Genomic DNA, 19,829 nt, shown 5'->3' on the forward strand with positions numbered 1-19,829 from the left:
GGAGGTAACCCTCGTTCTGAGCAGGTGCAACTAAGCTACGTGCTTCTCCATGGGATGCCTCTTCTGGGAGTGGAGAGTTAGGCCCTCTGAGGTCAAAAGGGCACTGATCAGACATTTGAGCACGCACAGCTGGAGGGTCGGGGTCTTGACCAGGCTCAGCTGTGGCTCAAGCTCAGACTGGACACAGCTGAGCCCGAATTCCTGAAAAACAACTCGGGCAAGCAACTTGTTTAGGCTACGTGACCCTTGGAAGACAATTAAATCAAGCTTGATCAGGGAAGGCACCTTACAGTTCATTATTTCTTAAGCAAGTTACCGTTTAGTGGATCCTACCGATGGCTACCCTAGCTTTCATTAGAGTCACCATATGACCCAGCAAACCCGCTCTTAGCTCTCCACTCAGGACACGTGAAACGTATGTGCACACGAGAACCTGAGCGTGGATGTTGGTAGCAGCACGATTTATAACCAGTAAAAAGTGGAAAAAGGCTCGGCAACGCCCCCGACTGGCTGCTTCATTCTTTCTCTCTCTCCCTGAGGTCTCTCACCCTCCTGGGTAGCTTGGCTGGGCCCAGTGGGTCCAAGGACCACTGTCCTCACATCCTTTCTCTGTCCAGTTGAGCTTCCTGGATAAGCTCCAGAAGGCTCAGATTAAGGTGAGCCTTAACAGCAAAGCCACCATTAGCCTTTGAGTCTAGCCCCCAGGCCTGCTTTACCTTGGGGACAGGCAGTCCCCTGTGGTATGGCATGGCAGGGGCTTGGAGCCAGAACTTCACAGCATGAAGCCACCCGTACGTGGAGGCAACTGTGTGTGTGTGCGGCTCCTAGTGCCACCATGTGGGTTACATGAGCAAGCATGTGAAGATCTTGGCACAAACACTGATGCCTTGCCTGACCTTTTCTGATCATATAAAGGCTGCTTTCTTTATCAGAAATTAAATAGTGGATTTGTTCTCCTATTGATTGGCTGTGTCCCCTTGAGTCTGCCTGTCTTGTCTACCTCTGTATCTCCAGCACCTAAAAAGTGCTTTACATCAAGTGGGTGCTAAGTGAACATGAATGAATGAATGAATGAATGAATGAAACGACTGCTGAAGGATCTATCCATCTCTCCCTCATTCCCTAACAGCGCCTTTCACGTACTTGGTGCTCAGAACATGTTTGACGGATCAACTTTATATTTGAACGTATAGATGGTGTGCTTACTCTTCCTTCCTAAATCTGTAGTCAGGTGCCTGTTGGTTCCACTGAGCTTCTTGTGGGGTTCTGAGCTGTAACGGAGGGACGCTGAGCTTCAGATATGGGGTTGTGTCCTGGATTTGCCACTTACGAATGACAAAGAACATTTCTGACCATAGATTGTGCCAAGCCCTCGGGGAAACATTTTACACCATGGCCTTAGTGCATCTCAACGTCTGTATTACGAGTCATGCACTGTGGTCATCCCCATTTTACAGGTAACAAAGCAAAGACTTGGGGAGGACGGCCTCTTGTGCTACGGTGTATACTTAGTGGCAGGGCCAAGCTTCCACTCCCTTGATCATCTGAACCACGTCAAGCTGTGTGACATTAGCCACTAAACCTTCTATTTCCTCATCTCTAAAATAGCTAAAATACCTTCCCTGCCTAACTGAGTTGGTTATTTTATTCAAGAAGGAAATATATGTCAGAAGCTTTAAAAAGTGAAAACCTCAAAACTAATGTAAAAATTATGATTCTCTGAAATAGAACTTATCAACACCTTCTTATTCTCTAGTCCCGTGAAATTGTATTTGTTCAACGGACACATTTAGATACACTAGGCATTTACAACCTTGACACCATGTGTTTAAGATTCAAAACAATATTTGAGAATAAGATATTCTGTATATGCCATAAAAAAACTGGTTTTTTCATAAAAAATAGTTGAAGACATGTGAATAGACACAGTTCCTAAGAGCTTCTTATGAAAGCTTCAGATTAATCATAACAAGACCTCCCCCCCAGCCCTTTCCACTTTGTTCTCCCGCTGACCTGCCCTGATCCACGGGATCCATGGGAGGAGCCTTGGTCCACGGGAACCCCATGAAAAGCACAAAGCTTTGCATTAATTGAGGTGATCTACGTTCCACCCCGTTAAGTTGGTTTGACTTGTGAATTCAGGAAAACAACTGAATTGTTTTCAATTTCAAACAATTGACTCAATTGTTTGACCATATTCACAGCTCATTTTATTTAGAGCAATTACACACATGTAAACTATGTTTACTGCATTTCTGAATAGAAACCACCTGTGGTGCCATCAGGTTACGTAAGCACATAGCCTGAGCAGTTCTTTCTACTTTCTGTTCCTCTAGTTTGAGTTCCCATGTTTTGTATGTATCTGTTCATGCGGATGGTGAGTTGGACTCGGGCCCTATATTCTCTGAGGCCCAGAACTTCTTCCTCGGCACGTCAGTGTGGACCCTTCACTACTCTACAAATACAGAGGAAATTGACAGACTACGGAGGGATTAGAGGGTTTAAATAAACTCGGTTCATGCCAGGCCTCTGGCAACTAAAACATACTCCTTCTGTATCAGGGCACATACTTGTTCCCCTGCTGCTGTGGAAACCCCACAGGTCAGAGCTCACAGCTTTCTTGTTTCCTACTGTGCTCCCAGCGTTGACGCAGTGCTTGATACACATAGTAGGTGCTCAGCGTGTGTGTGTTTAATAAAACGTCACAGTTTGAAACATAGCAGAGAATAAAAAAGCAAGCAAATGACTTTCCAACTCAGCTGGCATTTGTTTATTTCCTGACATTTCACCAATCACTGTGCTAAACACATTGAGATGTCATAGAATCCAAGCGCAAAACTCGATGCACTTGACTCCTCAGGAAACCTCGCAGGTACTTCCTTGCAGGCTATTAATAGTTGTGACAAGTGTAACCAGCATCCGAATCCCCACTCATCAGGTTAGAGGCTGCACGTCAGGGGTGTGATAGAAGCCATGTGTGGACATGGGACAGTAACAAGAAGTGACATCCCTAGAAGGAAGACATAAACCGTGTGTAAACAAGGAAAATATGAATATGGATATTCATGCCTCGGCTTTTCCTCATCCCGCTAAAGAAAACTGGGTGTGTGTGCATCCTGGTGTTCTGAGAGGGGCTGGGGAAGACAAGGCTTAAGGACATTTTCTTGGAGCTGTGAATGTACTTCTCCTTTACCATTTTGAAAATCTTTTTAATTTTGACAAAATTATAGATGCACGGGAAGTTGCAGGTGATTCCTAGAGGTCCCATGTACCCTTTTTTCACTTGTTTGTTTGTTTCCATTTGTTTGCTTGAGAGATGACTCCAAAAGGATTAAACTGTCTGGCAGTTAGATTGGTGTTTTCTCTGACTGTGGTATCCTGCTGTGACAGGCCACCTAAAGGTTCTGCTTTTAATGAGTCATAGAGAACTCAGACATAGTAATTCAAAAAGGCACATCAGCCTAGGTATATTCAGTGGGCACGATGTCCTAAAAAAATCTAAATGGACTGAGAAGTCTACCTACTGACACACAATGATTGATATTCATAATTATGATTACAAATCACCCATGAACAAATATTTGTGGTCTCTGTTTAAGGAGACAAAAAAGGATGAAATGAACCTATGGATTCTGTAGCCAAAAACCAGAAACAAACCAAATGCTCACCAGTAGGGACTCAGTTAACTAAATTCTAGTACATTTAGTCAATGGAAGACTATACATACAGAAAACAATGAAGAGATCTATACAGATACATATATAATGCATATATATGTATTGTCATGGGAAACACCCACAATATGATAGTCATTTTTCTAGTGCTCTAAAAAAGTCTTTAACAGAACCCCATCTTTGCACATGTTTATGTGTGACTCACCAACTATCTCCATGTTGTCAAATCCAGAGGTCATTTCTTTGTCATCTTCCCTGACCTCAAAGTAGCATGTGATGCAGGAAATGTCTCATCTTTCTTCAAGTACATCCTCCTCTTGCTTCCTGTGACACTGTATTCTCTCGGTTTTCTTCCTGGTCCTTCCTTACCCGTCTCCTCTTCACCAGTTCTCTGACTAACCTCGAGAAATGGGCTGCTCTGGGGTCTGGTGTTAAATTCTGTTCTTTTCTTGGGCTTTATTTTCTCCCTAGGTGATCTAATAAGGTCTTTGGACTCTAAACGCCATCCAAATGCCGATGACTTGAGATACCTATTTCCACCCCTGACTTCTCTCCCCAGCTTCTGGCTCAAGTTCAATTGTTAACGTGACAACACAGCAATCTGTGTAGCTGAAGACAGTGTTTCGATCTGCTGCCCTCTAAAATCTCTCTCCCTACTCTCAGGTGTTCTTATATATGACCTAGCTCTTGCCTGTCTTCTGGTCTTATATCTTAACCAGGTTTCCCCTCATTTACTCCGTTCTGACCAATCCTACCTCCCTTCTGGTTCTTAGAACAAGTTCATCCTTAACTCAGGACTTTTGCATTTGGTAATCTCTCTTCCTTCTGGTTTTGAGTTGGCCAATTCCCTCTTGTCATTCAGATCTCAGAGGAGCACATCAGCATACCTACAGTTGCTCTTATCCCCTGATAGCTCTCTACACCTTGTTTTATTTTATTCATAAGTCTTAAATTTTATTATCTGTCTCTCTACTGAAATAGTGTCTTCATTAGAGCAGGGAATAAGTCCATCTTATTAAAACCCGTAGCCAGAATACCTTTGAAGAGTTCTTGGCACAGAATAGGTGCTCGATTACTATATAAGTGCGTATAGAAATAAAGTTTGGAAGGATATATACCAAACAGTTAACAGTTGTTACCTCTGAGTGGGCAGTCGTTGAGGAGGTAAATTATGAATTGACTTTCTACCAAGATATGTTTCAGTCTTAAATTATTTGAAATGAAGTTGTATTCCTTTAACAATTAGAAAAATTACTAAACATATTTTCAGTTAGAATAAAATGGTTAATAAAATTTTGATGTTTTAAAATAAATTATGTCTAATTGGAAGATGCATTTACGTGGGATACTTTCTTGAGGATGTTAGGTAACATGTTACTATGTATAGTAAAATACCTGTGATTTTGTAAAAGCGCTGAAACATGAAGCAGCAGAAACATTTCACCCCGTTCTCTTTCCTTTGAACTTGACTGCTGTATTTCTCATGAATCATTTAAATTGATTTCTTCTTAAATGTAACAAGATCCAATCATTAGCTTAATGATAACTTATGCTTATTTTTCTTTAAATTATTATATTTTACCTCTTTATTTGGTATGTTCATCCTGAACAGGTTTACTTGTTCTTTTTATAAGCATACTAAATTTGTAATAGTAGCTGTCATTCCCAGGTCTGAATGTTAAGTCAACATATGTTTGAGAGACCTTCAACTTATCAAGTATTGCAGGTTTCTGATTGTCTTGGAACCTCTTCTGATACCCGTGGACTTAGTTCAAGGCCAGTTATTTTTTTTTTTTCCTAATAGGATGGTTAATTGTTTGCTTTGATCACTCAAGTGAAGCATCTTACCATATATAAAAGTCTAGCTGGAGTCTGTGTTGTGACACCCTTACCTCTCTCATCACAGACTCTCCTCCTCAGAAGTTTTGCATTAGATCTGCAAAATGATGAGCATCTCTTTGATCTGGGGGGCTGTTACAGCAGTGTGCTGTTGTTTGTGGCTTCTCCTTGGAGTGAGGAGAAGGTAAGGAAAGCTTTACTTTTAAATTGCATTTTTGTTCATTCATTTAATGTTCTTTTACCTTCATTGTTGTACCATAAAGTTGGTTTTCTGTACTTACATATGCTAGCATTTTCTTCCTTAATTTTTTTAAAGTAAAACATTGTAATTTAAAATTTTGAAAGTATCCTTTTTATTATAGCTCACAAAAGATATAATGGCCAAGTTTCCTTTTTAGTATTGACATATACTAGTGGTAATGTAAAAATGGACGAACTTGTTAAACATCACTGACAGAAATTTTATGAGCTCTCTGTGTGTGTGTTTATGTGTGCACGTAAAGAGAAAGTCTGTATTAGTAAGGATATAAGTGGTGAGTGGATCGGCAGTTCCTATCATGTGGATTAAATAGATGCTCTGACTAAATAAATGTTCTTTTTTCATCTAGTTCTTGTGCACTGTATACACTCAGTCTAAGCTGGGAAAGAGTATAAAGCCTGCACTGATCATTCTATTACTATTTTCTTTTTACTGATAATCAACCATGGCGAACTGGGAAACTGTTAAATGTATGAGGCATCACTTTTAGTTGTATGTATCATTTACAATTGGTTCAAGAAACACTAATAGGATCAGATACATAGCCATAGTTTATTTAACTTCTGATTGCCTCAAAGAGTATTGGTGGGGAGGTATGTACATTTTCTCTGCTTTGTCGATCTCCTAAAGACAGAAGTAGATTGCTGTGCTGTCTACCTTTTACAGGTTTGATTTTTGTTTGTTTCGCCCTTTATGGTATTTTAATATTAACTACCCGGACTGGTAGTTTCTAGTTTTAATTAAACCACTTATCTGCAAACTGTGAAAATAAAAAGAATTATTTTATGCCGTGTTATTCTACCAAGAGGGATAGTGGTTTACGTTGGAAAATAAATGTTTATATTCTTAAATAAAAACATTTAAAATAGCATCAAAGAGCACTGAATTATAATCTATAACCATGTCAATACTTACCTTACTCAATTTCACTTTATAATGTGCTAATTTCTCAAAGATTCCCCTCTGCAACTATCATTACAGAATAATAATATATTTAAACTATGAAGATTTTGAAAACTTCAATTCTGCAATCCTTTTTGTCATTCAGGATTCTATACCTTTAGAGAAAACAATCAAATGAAACATTTTGAGATACTTAGGCAAATGATGCTTAGAAAAAATATAAACACTAGAATGTAGTTTCATCTCTAACTGATAGGGAAAATCTTGTTGGCCTGGTTGATCCTTTTATCCTTATCATTGGGAAGAGTGAGGGGCACATATTAGACATTCAGCGTTTGCCGAATGCCTGCATGGATGGATGGATGGATTTAGCTATCATTTTCACCAACATATCATGTTACTAGGTTAATATAACTCATTATTTTAGTAAAGGAGCAGGGCCCCACCAACCAAAAAAGTATCAATATACTATAGAGTTTTGAAGTCTGAAGTCAGGGGTAAAAAATTTAATGTAAATAAATATAAATAAAGAACAACGTGCAATTTTCCACATTTACCATCTCTTCGTGTCTTACAGGCAAATGGGTGAACCACCTCTGAAGAATGGGTTGATTCCATATCTGGGTTGTGCTCTGCAGTTTGGTGCCAATCCTCTTGAGTTCCTCAGAGCAAATCAAAGGAAATATGGTCATGTTTTCACCTGCAAACTCATGGGAAACTATGTCCACTTCATCACCAATCCCTTGTCGTACCATAAAGTGCTGTATCATGGAAAATACTTTGATTGGAAAATATTTCACTTCACTGCTTCTGCAAAGGTAACCAGGTTTGCATTTATATAGCATTCGGCTTTTTTATTTTCTACCTTTTTCTATGTCAATCTATTTAATCATTTTGACATACTCAGATGTAAAGCCAGAGATGCTCAAGAGAGTTACCCTTACATGGAGATTCTTAGAAACCCAATAAACCAAATTAGACAGAATCTCTTGGTATTAATCATTTAAAAAGTCAAAATCGGTATAGCTTTGTCGTTCCTTAATCAGCTTATGAGGGTGAAATAAAAATTAAACGTTTTACTGAACCAGATGGCATGGTATGAATAAGACAGGTACAAACTCACTCAGGTCAACAATTTCTACACAAGACCCAGAGTACAAGTTGGAAACTTAACGTTCAACAATTGTTTTACCACACTCATGCCACACAGTTGTTTAATTTTGTTAAGGAATTGACCAGATATTTTGGCATCACTTAGATGAGATCTAAGAGGCTCTTTTATAGAGAAAAAATTAATCAATATTAAGTGAGTCTCTGCAAAGAAATATTAGAACTGGTCTCTGCTACTAAGTAGCTTAAAGTCTGGTTAAGATACATCTACAAAGAATATAAAAGAGAACTAATGATTAAAAACATTCTTGATTAGTACCAAATTAATGTGCAAATAAATGCAGAAGCATAAGAAAAATAAGAAATAGAAAACCAGAGTGGTTGTGAGGGAAGTGTCACTGATAATCTGGGACTCAGACTTGGCCTTGAAGGAAGGGCGTGATTTGGCCATTTATAAAGTGCTATGAAATTGCATGTGGGAAGGCCGGTTTTCCTTTTTTGTTGTTTCAACAGGTAGAGAATCATGAAAGCATCTAATCTGTGTTTCCGACATCTACTAGTCTTAGGTCAGGTTTAATTTCTTTTTTCACACATTTCATTTACGGTCAGGCATTTGGACACAGAAGTATTGACCCCAGTGATGGAGATACCACCGACAACATAAGTAAAACTATCATCAAGACTCTGCAGGGCGATGCCTTGAATTCCCTCACAGAAGCCATGATGGAAAACCTCCAACTTGTCCTGAGACCCCAGGTGGCTCCCAAGCCCAAGACGCCCACCTGGATGTCAGAGGGGATGTATGCCTTTTGCTACCGAGTGATGTTCGAAGCTGGGTATTTCACGCTCTTTGGCAAAGATCTCACAGGGCAAGATGCACAAAAAGCACTCATTCTAAATCACCTGGACCACTTCAAGCAATTTGACAAAATCTTTCCGGCCCTGGTAGCAGGTTTCCCCATTCACATGTTCAAGACGGGCCACTACGCCCGGGAGAAACTGGCGGAGGGCTTGCGGCTCCAGAAACTCAGAAAGAGAGACCACATCTCGGAACTGGTCAGGTTTCTGAGTGACACGCTCTCCGCCTTGGACGACACGGAGAAAGCCAAGTCTCTCGTTGCTGTCCTCTGGGCCTCGCAAGCAAACACCATTCCAGCGGCTTTCTGGAGCTTATTTCAGATGATTAGGTAATTAGCAAATTATCCATTTATTTCTTCATTTTAGGTGAAAGCAGAAATTCAACCATTTTAACTAAAAAAAAAAAAAAAAAAAGACGTGGTACCTTCTCATGCTGTCAATCAAGAATGTGGTATTTACCCTTGTAAAAGTTTAACATGTATCAGCTCATCTAACCCTCCAAAAACAGCTGTGACTGGTAAACACATCTTGTAGAAGCAGAGACCGTCCCAGGGAAAGGAACGTGCTGGTACAGGGTCAGTGTAGGCTGTCTGCACCAGAGCCCTGGCTCTTAACTCCAAGCTGTTCTTCATGACACCTCCTAAGGTCCATGAATTTGGTCTTTATAATCATAAAAATATCCTTGTGTGATTACTGACGTATTGTCAGTGAAAAGAACAGTGCCTATATCTTATTCATCTGTGCATTAACTGTTTTTTCACTGTTAGTGATTGCCATCATACTATTCGAGCAACTCTGATAGCTATGAATAAGAATCATAATATATTATTATTGATGGGATTCCGCTAGAGTTTGCCTTTTAAAACTATATATTTTAAAAAACCTGTATGTAACATATATTTTGCATAATGTGATGTCTTCCCAGAGTGATAGTCTTTTGGGAATTTGACATTCAAATGGTTTATTGAATTATTCCAGTTCAATTGGACGTTGAGTGTCACACAGACATAAAATCGTGTCACATAGACACAAAATTATTATTCCATAGGATCGGGAATGCCAAAGTTTCATTGAAGGCTGATAATTTTATGGCTTTAATATAAAAAAATTTTAAACAATTTCAGATATAAAAAACCATTACTAATCTTTCTCAAAGTTTAAATGCCTTCCAAAGTTTTTACTTGAGAAAGCTCTTTCTGGAATAAATTCACATATTTACAGTGAGGTTACAGCATCAGTTTTCTATCCTATAGGTAAGAGTAGCCATTTCACGATAAGCATGCAAAGACTTACCAGTCAAACATTTCTGAGACTCAGTTTACTGTGATCATGTTATATGGCTACATTACCAGGGCACTGAGGATCCAGTAAACCTCAATGCACTAAAGTGAAGTAGCACCAGTCAAAGTGTTAGAACAATAAATTATTATGTAAATGGAAAAGCTGTTCTACGTGGAATCACATGCATGTTAAGAGTAAATATAAATTTCCTTTGGCATTTTAGCCAGTACTTTAGAATTGTTATCTTGGATGCGATTTTCTTTCTCAATTGCCACGCATATGACTAATTTAACCATTTAATCCTTATTAGAAACATTTATTTATAAAAGTCTGGTCAAAGTTTTACTTCTATGTAGCAGGACCCTTTTATTTTTTATAAATTTATTTATTTTATTTATTTATTTTTGGCTGCGTTGGGTCTTCGTTGCTGCGCGCGGGCTTTCTCTAGTTGCGGCGAGCGCGGGCTACTCTTCGTTGCGGTGCACAGGCTTCTCATTGCGGTGGCTTCTCTTGCTGCGGAGCACGGGCTCTAGGCACACAGGCTTCAGTAGTTGCAGCATGAGGGCTCAGTAGTTGTGGCTCGCAGGCTTAGTTGCTCCACGGCATGTGGGATCTTCCCGGACCAGGGCTCGAACAGGTGTCCCCTGCAATGGCAGGCGGATTCTCAACCGCTGTGCCACCAGGGAAGCCCACGGGACACTTTTAAGGCAACAGTTCTTGCTAACATCCAAGGACTTAAAACACAACTATAAAATAGAGTAAAAAATGAATGGGAATGTCCCTTTCCAACCTTCTCTGTATCTTGACCACCTGGTTAAAAGAAGGGGAAACGCCTATTTGTTTGCAGACCTTTTGGTAGAGAAAAAAACTGTTCTGTACATCTTTTCTTTTCTCTTAACCTTTCATAGGAACCCGGAGGCAATGAAAGCGGCCACTGAAGAAGTGAATAAAATGCTAGAGAATGCTGGTCAAAAAATTAGCTTTGAAGACAATCCAGTTTATTTGAACCGGATACAACTGGATGACATGCCCGTGCTAGGTGTGTTTGCTGTGTTGTTACATGTCATTTACTGCATCCTCCTAACAGGAATTGGCAGTACACATCACGCACTTACTTGTTGCATACTTACTTACTTGTTCGGAAAAACCCGAACTTTTTTGGCCAACTCAATATTTGTATATAACAAGTGAGGAAATGGGCACTTAGAGGTTAACTCACTGCCTGGGATTGGATGGTGGAACCAATGACAGCGATAATGTGGAGCTCTTGACTCTGCACTTTCAACCTCTTCTCTGTGCTGCCCTGCTCTGCCTCATTTGTTACTGCTCTTACCAGTAATCTTATAGTTAATGGGCTACTCATTTTCATGAAATGAAAGGGGAAAAAGTACCATCATGAAACCACAATTAGCTGCATGGGTTGGGTGGTGGGGTGGAAGGTTATTTCATTGAAAAAATGTTTGCTTCTCTGGATTTTACAGAAATACGAAAGTACCATATTTTTAGAGTAAGAAAGAGTTTTCTCTTTGTTTTCGTTATGTTTCTCTAGAGGAAATAAACCAACGTATGCTTTCAGGGGCAGGGTGTCGTAGCGGAAGGGACTAGAGGGCAAGGAGCACAGGCTCCACGTGGGACTCTGCCCTGCCGTAGAAACCACGGACATGTCGTTTCACTTTTGGGGGTCTTATTTTCTCACTTGTGAAATAAATTGCTAACATGCTGTGATTTTATGCACAGTCATGTGACGAGCACTTAAAGCATGACAATTAAAAGGACAGAGACTGGAAGGTCAGGCGAGACTTTCTCATCGTATATTTCAGCTATCCTCAGCGTGTTCTTTGTGTCCCTTTATGTCCTTACCAGAATGCAGGGCATAATCACACAACATCATAGTGTAATGATAAAAATGGGTTCTTGTAAACACCGAAGTGAAGCTGCATTAAACATCTGGAAAACTATTTCTATGCAAAAGTGTTAGTATATTAAATCTCAAAAGTGATAAACTTTGCGGGCTTCCCTGGTGGCGCAGTGGTTGCGCGTCCGCCTGCCGATGCAGGGGAACCGGGTTCGTGCCCCGGTCCGGGAGGATCCCACGTGCCGCGGAGCGGCTGGGCCCGTGAGCCACGGCCGCTGAGCCTGCGCGTCCGGAGCCTGTGCTCCGCAGCGGGAGAGGCCACAGCAGTGAGAGGCCCGCGTACCGCAAAAAAAAAAAAAAAGTGATAAACTCTGAATAATTCACATGAAAGTGATTTACTGATTTTTTCCAATTGTATTAGATGTCTAGTATCTTGTAGAAATAAGATTATTTTTCCATAAAATTATGAAAGTCTAGTTCCCATGGATGACCAAGAAGATCAAATCTTTACCAAAAGATTATTAACTCAGATTATCAGATTAGAAATACATTCAGACACAACTGAATCATTGATCACAGCACAGAAAAAGTTTGAGAAATTTTTATCTGGCCAGCTTCCCACAGTCTCTTTAGGCTTGTGTTATAGGCTGCTAGAAGTTATTTCAGACTCTACATTACGTGGCCTTTATAAATACTTTGTTCTTCCTTCTCCCTTCCCTCTCCTCCTTTCTTCCTTTTAAAATCTTTAGACAGTATCATCAAGGAGTCTCTGAGGCTTTCCAGTGCTTCCCTCAACATCCGGACTGCTAAAGAGGATTTCACTTTGCACCTCCAGGACGGTTCCTATAATATCCGCAAAGATGACATCATAGCTCTTTATCCGCAGTTAATGCATTTAGATCCAGAAATCTACCCAGAACCTTTGGTAAGTGACTGTTCATCAGAGTTCAGAAACCAGAAAAAAAAAAAAAAAATCAGTATCCAGGTGATGTCTACCCAGATTGAAATAAAGAAGAAATTTACCATTGCAGAATTCATTTGATCATTGAAACCACAGGGACTGTCTCTTTTATTAACGTCAAATACTTATCTAATTTGGAGAATTTGGATGACAGCTTGAAATTTTAATTTTTATTCCTGGTATTGGTCATTACATAATCTCTACTAGATTATATCTGCAATTGTGATAATAAAGCTGCTGCCTTTCTTCTTCTTTAAAAAGTGACTGCTCCCAAATCCAGGGAATTAGGGGCTAATATACTGACTCCTCTTGCTCCTGATTTGAATCCGTCTTTCTAGTTCTGCCTAACAGAGAGAGGAACTAGTTGCCCAGGCGGGATAGGAGGTATAAAGGTTTCCCTTTCCCACCAGTTCTCCTTAAGTTCCAGTTTCGTATTACTTTCTGATTCAAGGTGGGGTATTTGCTAAATTACTCATAGATTGGATTAAAAAAGAAAATTACTCTTTGCAACTTCCAGATTAAGAAAAAGATAAATTCCTTTTAAACTAGCTTATACATTTGTTGTCTTTGTATCTTTATTGCAGACATTTAAATATGATCGCTATCTTGATGAAAATGGGAAGACAAAGACCACCTTCTATAGTAATGGACTCAAGTTAAAGTATTACTACATGCCCTTTGGGTCAGGAGCAACTATATGTCCTGGAAGATTATTTGCTGTCCAGGAAATCAAGCAATTTTTGATTCTGATGCTTTCCTATTTTGAACTGGAGCTTGTGGAGAGCTCTGTTCAATGTCCTGCTTTGGACCAGTCCCGGGCAGGCCTGGGCATTTTACCGCCATTAAATGATATTGAGTTTAGATATAAATTCAAACATCTGTGAACATATGCTTGGAAAAGAGGACCCCTGATGCTGTTACAAGACTGCAGAGCACCGTCATTTACCAATCCCTTTGGACAGACATGTTTAGTGGCGGTAGAACGGATGCAGCAGGTCCAGTTCTGTTCACCGGCGCTTGCTTGTGAATCTTAACGTCTTGTTGATGGTTTGCAGAGGCTATTTCAGACCCTGCAAGTGAAAAAAAAACTAGTTCCTAGAAGCACGATTATTCGTTTTCATTTCAATAAGTCAGTGAATGTTCATATAGCCATGGACTGAACTTCATTATTTTCAGAGGAAAAAGTCTTTTTTCTTTTTTTTTTTTCCCAGAATGAAGATATTCCAATTGGCAAAATTTCTTTTTTTTCCTAAGGAAACTGCTTTATTTTTATAAAAACCACCCAACAGTTATGCAAAACGTACACGTTCACGTTTTAGTGAAACTCATGACTTTTTGACCAGATATGGGGCCCTACGCGTGTAGATGTATATTATAAAGGATATTTTAAAGGATTATATCATGCCTTCTAATAAAAAGAAAATGTTTTCAGCTTTCCTTATATCCAGTATTCATGGCTTTTAAAATGACGATCTTGATGTCCTGAGAACATTAAAGATGGTTTCAATATATTCTCTTTAGGTTTTAATTTATTTTTTCTGGAAACGCTAATGTCTGTGTCAGGTTTCAATGATCTTGTCTATCATTAGATTTCATATTAATTGGAAGTTTTTTTTCAGAAAAGGCAGTTTTTTTCTGATATTACTAAATATGCATCTATGAAAAGAATAATTTCTTTTAAAATATTTTAAGTGCTGGAGTTATCAGCTATAATATTTTTATTGATATTTCTCTATGTATTTATATGTAAATTATATTTAACTTTTTCCTTGTACTACAAATACTAAGAACATATTATAACATTTGATGATGTTGAAATGATTCACCTTTCAGAAATAAAAGTGTGAATTTGTAAGTTTTAAATTTTTAAATATTCCAAATGTTTAAAGCATTTACCTACTGATAAGTTGCAACAATTTTGTTCATTATGCATTTCTTAGAAAAAGCAAAATAATTATTCACTCAAAAATCTCCAGCACACTTCATAAAATTCATTAAAGATTTTTAATCTTGCTATTTATTAAATTAATTAATAATATTATCATGGAATTATCTCCTACATAGGTTATTTTTCATACCAAGAAAACTAAACTTATTTAGATGTGGCTCAAGATGAACAAAATTCTTTTACAGAAAATTTGTTTTAAGCTAAATTTCTAACGTGGTTTCCTTTCCTAATATGTTTTATATAGGCACCTCTTGGAGATATTGCAGGTTTGGTTCCAGATCTCCCCAATAAAGCAAGTCACATGAATTTTTTTGGTTTCCCAGTGTATATAAAAGTTATGTTTTTACACCATATTTTAGTCTATTAAGTGTGCACTAGCATTGTATCTATAAAAAAATGTACATACCTTAATTAAAAAATACTTTATTCCTAAAAAGTGCTAATCATCATCTGATGCTTTCAACTTCTTTGAAAACTGGAGTCAGTCCTCTCAAATCCTACCACTGCTATATCAACTAAGTGTATATATTCTAAATTCTTTGTTGACACTTCAATAACCTTCACAGTATCTTCGCCAGGAGTAGATTCCATCCCAAGATACCACTTTCTTTGCTCAACCATAAGAAGAACTCATCATCCTAAAAGAAGAGGGTCAGCCTGTCCTTCAAAGCTTTGAAGCCAGGCATTGACTTGTCCTCTCTAGCTAGGAAACTCCTAGATGGTATCTTCTTCCAATATAGGGCTGTTTCTTCTACACTGAAAATCTGTTGTTTAGTGTAGCCACCTTCATGAATATCTTAGCTAGATCTTCTGGATAACTTGCTGCAGCTTCTACATCAGCACTTGCTGCCTCACTTTGCACTTTGATGTTACGAAGACGGCTTCTTTCCTTAAACCTCATGAACCAACCTCTGCTGGCTCCAAACTTTTCTTCTGCAGCTTCCTTACCTCTCTCAACCTTCATAGTATTGAAGAGAGTTAGGGCCTTGCTCTGGATTAGGCTTTAGCTTAAGGGAATGTTGTGGCTAGTTTGATCTTCTGTCCAGACCCCTGAGACTTTCTCCATATCAACAATAAGGCTGTTTCACTCTCTTATTGCTCCTGTGTTCACGGGAGTAGCAGTTTATTTATTTATTTATTTTTGGCTGTGTGGGGTCTTCATTGCTACACGTGGCCTAGTTGTGGCTCACGGGCTCTAGAGCACAGGCCCTGTAGTTGTGGCGCACGGGCTTAGATGCTCCGCAGCATGTGGGATCTTCCCGGACCAGGGCTCGAACCCGTGTCGCCTGCATTAGCACACGGATTCTTAACCACTGGGCCACCAGGGAAGTCCCAGGGAGTAGCACTTTTAATTTCCTTCAAGAACTTTTCCTTTGCATTTACATCTTGGCTAACTGGTACCAGAGGCCTGGCTTTTAGCGTATCTCAACTTGGACATGCCTTCCTCACTAAGCTTCATCATTTCTAGCTTTTGATTTAAAATGAGAGACGTGGGACTCCTCCTCTCACCTGAACACTTAGAGGCCATTGTAGGGTTATTAATTGGCCTAATTTCAATACTGTTGTGTCTCGGGAATAGGGAGGCCCGAGGACAGGGAGAGAGCAGAACAGCCTGTGGGTGGAGCCGTCAGAACGCACACAACATTTACTAACTTTGCCGTCTTATATGGGCGTGGTTCATGGTGCTCTAAAACAATTACAATAGCAACATCCAAGATCACAGATCGACCAGAGCAAATATAATAATAACGAAAAAGTGTGAAAAGTGCAAGAATTACCAAAATGTGACACAGAGACACAAAGTGAGAAAATGCTGTTGGAAAAATGGTGCTGATACACTTGTTCGATGCAGGGTTGACACAAACCTTCAATCTGTAAAAAAAATGCAACATCTGTGAAGCAGAATAAAGGGAAGTGCCTGTCACTTGCTGAATGTGTCCACACATCTTTCCACATCTTTATTCTTGTACAGGAGGGGTTACTAGTCCATAGCACTGTGGGCCAAAGGTGTCCTGTTTTTGTATAGATTGAAAGCTAAGAGTGGTTTTTACATTTTTTTATTGGTTGGAAAAGAATCAAAAGAAGAATAATCTTTCATGACATATGGAAATCACACGAAGCTCAGATTTCGATGTCAATAAGTGAAGTTTTCTTGAGACACAGTATGCCCCTTTATTTGAGCTCTTGTCTCCAGCTGCTCTTACAATGCAGTTGCAGAGCTGAGTAGTTGCAACAAAGACCACGTGGTTGCAAAGCCAACAATATTTACTATCTGGGCCTTTACAGAAAACGTTTGCCAACTCCTGTCAAAGAGCAATCCCACAGGCTATATTGTTCTACAATTTTATTAACTTTTAAAAAATGCACTAGTATATGAGATTTTTTTTCACTTTAAAAAAGAAAGCATGTGAGGGGACTACATCAAAACAAAACCCAGATATAATTTTTTTTTGTAAACAACCTTAATTTAGAACTTTCTTGAAGGCTAAATCATCCCATTTAGCCAAGATCTTTATTTGAAACAGGGGCCTAAAATTTAAAAAAAAATTTTTAGTAACCAGTTGTAAGGTCAAATAAGCCTAGGAGAGATCTCCAAGATGGCGGAGGAGTGAGACATGGAGATCACCTTCCTCCCCACAAATACATCAGAAATACACCTACACGTGGAACAACTCCTACAGAACACCTACTGAACGCTGGCAGAAGACCTCAGACCTCCCAAAAGGCAAGAAACTCCCCACGTACCTGGGTAGGGCGAAAGAAAAAAGAAAAAACAGAGACAAAGAATAGGGACAGAACCTGCACCAGTGGGAGGGAGCCGTGAAGGAGGAAAGGTTTCCACACACTAGGAGCCCCTTCGCGGGCGGAGACTGCGGGTGGCGGGGTTGGGGGGAGCTTCGGAGCCGCGGAGGAGAGCGCAGCCACAGGGGTGCGGAGGGCAAAGCGGAGAGATTCCCGCAGAGGATCGGCGCCGACCGGCACTCACCAGCCCGAGAGGCTTGTCTGCTCACCCGCCGAGGCGGGCGGGGCTGGGAGCTGAGGCTCGGGCTTCAGTCCCGAAGCCGGGAGAGGACTGGGGTTGGCGGCGTGAACACAGCCTGAAGGGGTTAGTGCGCCACGGCTGGCCGGGAGGGAGTCCGGGAGAAGGTCTGGAACTGCCGAAGAGGCAAGAGCCTTTTTCTTGCCTCTTTGTTTCCTGGGGCGCGAGGAGAGGGGTTTAAGCGCGCCGCTTAAAGGAGCTCCAGAGACGGGTGCGGAGCTACCGAAGAGACAAGAGACTTTTTCTTACCTCTGTTTCCTGGTGCGCGAGGAGAGAGGATTCAGCGCGCCGCTTAAAGGAGCTCCAGAGACGGGCGCGAGCCGCAGCTACCAGCGCGGACCCCAGAGACGGGCATGAGACGCTAAGGCCGCTGCTGCCGCCACCAAGAAGCCTGTGTGCGAGCACAGGTCACTCTCCCCACCTCCCCTCCCGGGAGCCTGTGCAACCCGCCACTGCCAGGGCCCCGGGATCCAGGGACAGCTTCCCCGGGAGAACGCACGGCGAGCCCCAGACTGGTGCAACGTCACGCCGGCCTCTGCCGCGCAGGCTCGCCCCGCATCCGTACCCCTTCCTCCCCCTGGCCTGAGTGAGCCAGAGCCCCCGAATCAGCTGCTCCTTTAACCTCATCCCTTCTGGGTGGGGAACAGACGCCCTCAGGCGACCTACACGCAGAGGTGGGGCCAGATCCAAAGCTGAACCTCGGGAATTGTGCGAACAAAGAAGAGAAAGGGAAATCTCTCCCAACAGCCTCAGGAGCAGTGGATTAAATCCCCACAATCAACTTGATGTACCTGCATATGTGGAATACCTGAATAGACCACGAATCATCCCAAATTGAGGAGGTGGACTTTGGGAGCAACTCTGGACTTGGGGTTTGCTTTCTGCATCTGATTTGTTCCTGGTTTTATGTTTATCTTAGTTTAGTATTTAGAGTTTATTATCATTGGTAGATTTGTTTATTGATTTGGTTGCTCTCTTCCTTTTTTTTTTAACATATAGATATATATATTTTTTCCTTTTTCTCTTTTTGTGAGTGTGTATGTGTATGCTTATTTGTGTGATTTCTTCTGTGTAGCTTTGCTTTTACCATTTGTCCTATGGTTCTGTCTGTCCTTTTTTTTCTTTTTTAAGTATAGTTTTTAAGTGCTTGTTATCATTGGTGGATTTATTTTTTGGTTTGGCTGCTTCTTTCTTTCTTTCTTTTTTAAACATCTTTATTGGAGTATAATTGCATTACAATGATGTGTTAGTTTCTGCTTACCCTTCCCCCTACCTGTTTTCTCAAGTACATTCTCTACATCTGCATCTTTATTCTTGTCTTGCCCCTAGGTTCTTAAGAACTTTAAAAAAAATTTTTTTTTTAATAATTTTTAATTTTAAATTTATTTTATTTTATTTTTTCTTTCTTTCTTTTTTTTCTCTCGTTTCTTCTGAGCCGTGTGGCTGACAGGGTCTTGGTGCTCTGGCCAGGTGTCAGGCCTGTGTCTCTGAGGTGGCAGAGCTAAGATCAGGACATTGGTCCACCAGAGACCTCCCAGCTCCATGTAATATCAAATGGCAGTAGCTCTCCCAGAGCTCTCCATCTCAATGCTAAGACCCAACTCCACTCAATGACCAGCAGGTTGAAGTGCTGGACACCCTATGCCAAACAACTAGCAAGACAGGAACACAACACCACCCATCAACAGAGAGGCTGCCTAAAATCATAATAAGGTCACAGACACCCGAAAACACACCACCGGACGTGGTCCTGCCCACCAGAAAGACAAGATCCAACCTCATCTACCAGAACACAGGCACCAGTCCCCCCACCAGGAAGCCTACACAACCCACTGAACTAACCTTAGCCACTGGGAGCAGACACCAAAAACAATGGGAACTACGAAACTGCAGCCTGTGAAAAGGAGACCCCAAACACAGTAAGTTCAGCAAAATGAGAAGACAGAGAAACACACAGCAAATGAAGGAGCAACGTAAAATGCCACCAGACCAAACAAATGAGGAGGACATAGGCAGTCTACCTGAAAAATAATTCAGAGTAATGATAGTAAAGATGATCCAAAATCTTGGAAATAGAATGGAGAAAATACAAGAAACGTTT

General features: G+C 40.6%; 1 protein-coding gene across 1 annotated transcript; it reads left to right on the plus strand.

The window, feature by feature from the left end:
* Positions 1 to 5,574: 5,574 nt before the first annotated feature.
* Positions 5,575 to 13,816, plus strand: CYP7A1 (cytochrome P450 family 7 subfamily A member 1). Its single transcript, XM_007113319.2, has 6 exons — positions 5,575 to 5,697; positions 7,253 to 7,493; positions 8,395 to 8,972; positions 10,833 to 10,963; positions 12,529 to 12,704; positions 13,325 to 13,816. Exons 1-6 carry the CDS (start codon positions 5,618 to 5,620, stop codon positions 13,622 to 13,624), a joined length of 1,506 nt encoding a protein of 501 aa, XP_007113381.2. The 5' UTR covers positions 5,575 to 5,617; the 3' UTR covers positions 13,625 to 13,816.
* The last annotated feature ends 6,013 nt before the right edge of the window (positions 13,817 to 19,829 follow it).

Source organism: Physeter macrocephalus, chromosome 15, assembly GCF_002837175.3.
Source record: "Physeter macrocephalus isolate SW-GA chromosome 15, ASM283717v5, whole genome shotgun sequence".
Taxonomy (NCBI): domain Eukaryota; kingdom Metazoa; phylum Chordata; class Mammalia; order Artiodactyla; family Physeteridae; genus Physeter; species Physeter macrocephalus.